Genomic DNA, 4,776 nt, shown 5'->3' on the forward strand with positions numbered 1-4,776 from the left:
GTGTTACATACTGATTGTCACACATTCTCTGATATTAAGGTGAAATTGTTAAAAACAGTGTTAAAAACAGTGTATGAAAATACACATATGGAAAAATACATATACATATTCTTATACATATTCTTTGACAATCGAATAAAATTGAGAAGGAACTGACCTGGCCTTTTTCTCTTGTGTATATTGAAGGAATGTTTTACTGTCTTAAGAGACAGTATGTATATATATATATATGTGTGTGTGTGTGTGTGTGTATATATATATATATATATGTGTGTGTGTGTGTGTGTGTGTGTGTGTATGTGTGTGTGTATCTGTGTTTGTCACCCCAACATCGCTTGACAACCGATCGTGGTGTGTTTAGGTCCCCGTAAATTAGCGGTTCGGCAAAAGTAACCTATAGAATAAGTGCTAGGCTAACAAAGAATAAGTCCTGGGGTCGATTTGATTCGACTAAAGGCGGTGCTCCAGCATGGCCGTAGTCAAATGACTGAAACAAATAAAAGAAAGAAAGAAAGAAAGAAAGAAAAAAAGAAAGGAAGGAAGGAAGGAAGATCAATCTATTCGACTGTTAATGTAGTGCCTCAGCATGGTCGCAGTCCATTGGCTGAAACACGTTAAAGTTGAAAGATAAAAGATAACAGTTGCATTAAGAAGCAACATTATAATAATCATAATAAGGTGTATGGTTATCATAATAATTATAATACGTCTATGATTATAATGATTATAATACAATCTATAATTATTATAATAATTATAATACGGTCTATAATTATTATAATGAATAATAGTCTTCAAAAAGTACGAAAAGAAGCTCTACAGAAAACTACTTCCTCTGCACACAAACTCACAAGATGTAAACAAAAGTCTTAGCTCCAACAATGCCCGATCACGATAGTTTTCAGTTAATTTTAACATGGCTTCAGACTAGAGTAACATGTTTTACTTATATGGCAATTCGTAATATTTTTTCAATGTGATAAAAAACAGTGAATAACTTCACGAAATATATTTTAAAGTTGCAGGCGCTGCTAAGAATATAACGTGCTTGTCTAAAGAATTATGTCCTGAATCTTGGATAAGGTTCCCGGAATCGAAAAATGACGAGCATCACTGCAAGTAAGTTTCTCTTACTTACGGCTATTACTATATTATCACAGCAGTCATTTACATATCAATTAATCTTTAAAAGCAATCATATAAACTACATATTACCATTGTTTATATTATTTACATTTGACGGATATTTGTTCTCATCTTGTTTGTTGTTAGCACAATGTTTCGGCTGATATACCCTCCAGCCTTCATCAGGTGTCTTGGGGAAATTTCGAACTTGGGTTCTCATTCCTAAGGTAGTTTTCGATGTTGTTGTTGTTGTTGTTATTATTATTATTATTATTATTATTATTATTATTATTATTATTATTATTATTATTATTATTATTCAGGTCACTGCCTAGAATCGAACACGGAATCTTGGGGTTAATAGCCCGCACTCTTAACCTCTACGCCATATGCCCGTGGGCTACTAACCCCAAGATTCCGAGTTCGATTCCAGTCGAAACATTGTGTTAACAACAAACAAGATGAGGACAAATATCCGTCAAATGTAAATAATGTACATAATTCTTCATCTCTTAAATATAGAACTGTACATATTACCACTAAAAAATTGTTCGATGGAGTGCAGTTAATTAAAGCCAAACTGATACTTGAATGATGTATATTATATAAAACATGCAACTGAAATGTTCATTGAATAGGATTTGGGAAAAAAATTATCCTCTCTAAACATTACTGCTTAAGTAGATAACACACCACCCGGTCCGTGAATTGAAACAACGCTCTTCAGATTGTAAGTGCAACATCGTAACCATTAGGCCACCTCCTCTACAGGATTTGTGACGAGAAAGAAAATATATCCCCGAATATTATGTTTAGTGCTCTACAGATTATGACATTCAATGGTTAGTTTTACAGATTACTAAATATAACGACCGTTTTTAACATTGACACGAATTAACACAGATTTAGATAAATTAAATCCTACTCTCGGTGAGTACTATTGCAATCAATATTGGAACTCCGAATGAGAAATGAGACCAAGAAGAGATCCGCTATCACAGCTTCAAAAAGGAAAGTAATATTATTAATTTTATAAAAGTTTGTCTACTTCAGCAGGTTTCAACACTTTAACTATGAATTTATTTGTTATGGTTATTACAGTGATGATGTTAAATGCCAAAACAGATTTGCTGTATTTTGTAAGTCACGTTTCCTCAGTCTGCTCGACAACAAAACTAGTTTCAGACGTAACAATCATCAAGAAACGATAGATTGTTATACAAAGCGACTCTCCATAATGAAATGTAATGAAGTTTTGAGTGGATGTATCTGAACATGATACATTCACAATGCAAGAGTTTGCAAATAGTGCAAAATACTTAAAAATAAGCTAGCCACTGTTTTCTAAAATACTTATAAACTGATATCTGATGTTTGTTTCCAGGAGAACGAAAATGCATATTGAGTGTATTGAGAAAGTTAAACCGTCGTGTCTTCATTTCTTCATTGATACCTTTAAGACATTTTGCACTGGTAAGATGGCTTTACAATTATCTAATTTTAATGATTAACACCATGTATAACTGAACAATTTTCCAAACATGAATTACGGTTGTAAATTTTGGCTCCTGCCAAACACGCTATAGCATGTCTTTCGCAACATTCTCTGTATGAGGTTCAGGTGAACGTGGTGGCCATTTTAACGGCACATTATCCTTGTCATTAGCACGCCCGATCCATCTCATTGAGATAAGCCCGCACAGTCAGCTTCCACTGAGATGGATCCCTATCCTGTTGTGAGATGACGAGCAGTGAGACTGAACCCTGAGCCAAGCGAGTTTAAGCAGACAGCCATGCTTGCGTCTATATTGTTATTTACACAATCAAACTTTAAGTAGCGGCTGCATTACATTACACATGCGGCATTTAGCTATAGCTCTCCAAATATTCAATCCGTTCTATCCCTCCATGTTTATCACCTGCGATGACACAGTCATTATCTGATGTGTGTTAATGTAATTCAGGAATACCTGCCATTTACGTGTATCAATGAATACGATGAACTTGTGCAGGAATGCAAATTTGGAAACCAAAAGTTACTTAGAACAATCCTAAGGATATAAATTTGTAACTCTAAAATACAAGGTGTAATTACTTTCTGAAGTATCACTCTAAATATGTGGTAAGTAGCTTGCTTACCAACCACATGGTTCCGGGTTCAGTCCCTCTGCGTGGCACCTTGAACATGTGTCTTCTACTATAGCCTCGAGCCGACCAAAGCCTTGTGAGTGAATTTGGTGGCGGAAACTGAAAGAAGCCCGTCGTATATACATACACATATATGTGTGTGTGTGTCTGTGTTTGTCCCCCCGACATCGCTTGACAACCGATGTCTTCGTAACATTAGCGGTTCGGCAAAAGAGACCGATAGAATAAGTACTAGGCTAACAAAGAATAATTCCTTGGGTCGATTTGTTCGACTAAAGGCTGTGCTCCAGTATGGCCGCAGTCAAATGACTGAAGCAAGTAAAAGAATAAAAGAATACATGTTTTGTTTATATCTATTCCAGATATAAGTGTGACACAACCTCAACTGTCGAGTTCTGTCTGCATTTCGACTTCCTTAAGCATATTACCAATATATCTCATTTCGGTATGGTGGTGCTGGAATTCAGAAACCATTGAAAGAGTGTGAATTTATGTGAGAATTTTTTTATAAACATACAATAAATTTATATTCTGTATCTTTACATTACAACTATATATTGGTTTCAAATTTTGGCTCAAGGCCAGCAATTTAAGGAAACGAGGTAAGTCGATTACCTCAACCCCATAGTTGAACTGGTATTGATCTTATTGATCTCGAAAGGATGATGACAGGCAAGGTTGACCTTGGAGGCATTGAAACTCAGAACGTAAGTTCTGACGAAATGCCGCTAAGCATTTTGCCACCTGAATACACAAACTGTAATCACATTGATTATTATGTGTGGGTCGCAGTTGAGCGAGGGACCAAGAAAACTCTTTGTAACACCAAAGATGAACTGAAGGCAAGGATTATGGCAGCATTCACCAACTTAATCAGGAAGATCATCCAGAAGAGTTACAGGAGAAGTTGTCTGAAGGCTGTGGTTGAAGCCAATGGTGATTTTATTTTATAACTTTGAAGATATATTTATGTAATATGTGGTAAATAAATCTGCTACAATGAAATGTCAGTACTATTTTCATTTTTACGTAATTGAAACGACAGTTTATTCACCGCACCCTGTATATGAGCGTATATATATGTATATGTGTTTGTGTGTCTGTGTGTATATATATATGTATATATATTTGTGTGTTTGTGTGTGCATGTGTATATATAAAAAGCAGCAAAAATATCACAAAAACTGCTACAAAGGTCAGCAAATATACTGGAGCGGCACTTATTTTATGGACCCCAAAAGATGACAGTTAACGTTAACCTTGACGGAATTTGAATTCAGAAGATAAGGACGGACGAAATGCCGCTAAACTTTTCGTCCGGAGTGATCGCCATTCTCTGAGAATTTGCCAAACCTAATAGATTATGTTATTAATAATGACGTGCAGTATTCTCTTTAGTAAATGGATCGTGTAAAACCAGAGAAGAATTTGGTTCTTTTCCATTATGAAAGGCCATAGAAGTTTCTTTCCAAACACACACACACACACACACACACACACACA

At 35.4% G+C, this 4,776-nt stretch overlaps 1 protein-coding gene across 1 annotated transcript in view; it reads left to right on the plus strand.

Annotated features, from left to right (window-relative positions):
• Window positions 1-4,278, plus strand: part of LOC106874733 (uncharacterized) — a 5,287-nt gene extending 1,009 nt beyond the window's left edge. Inside the window, exons 2-4 of the mRNA XM_052974488.1 lie at window positions 1,020-1,119; window positions 2,510-2,598; window positions 3,636-4,278. Of these exons, the coding sequence (XP_052830448.1) occupies window positions 1,020-1,119; window positions 2,510-2,598; window positions 3,636-3,760 (314 nt within the window). The 3' untranslated portion in view covers window positions 3,761-4,278. The remainder of the gene's footprint in view (window positions 1-1,019; window positions 1,120-2,509; window positions 2,599-3,635) is intronic.
• Window positions 4,279-4,776: the final 498 nt, after the last annotated feature.

Source organism: Octopus bimaculoides, chromosome 18 (assembly GCF_001194135.2).
Source record: "Octopus bimaculoides isolate UCB-OBI-ISO-001 chromosome 18, ASM119413v2, whole genome shotgun sequence".
NCBI classification, from domain to species: domain Eukaryota; kingdom Metazoa; phylum Mollusca; class Cephalopoda; order Octopoda; family Octopodidae; genus Octopus; species Octopus bimaculoides.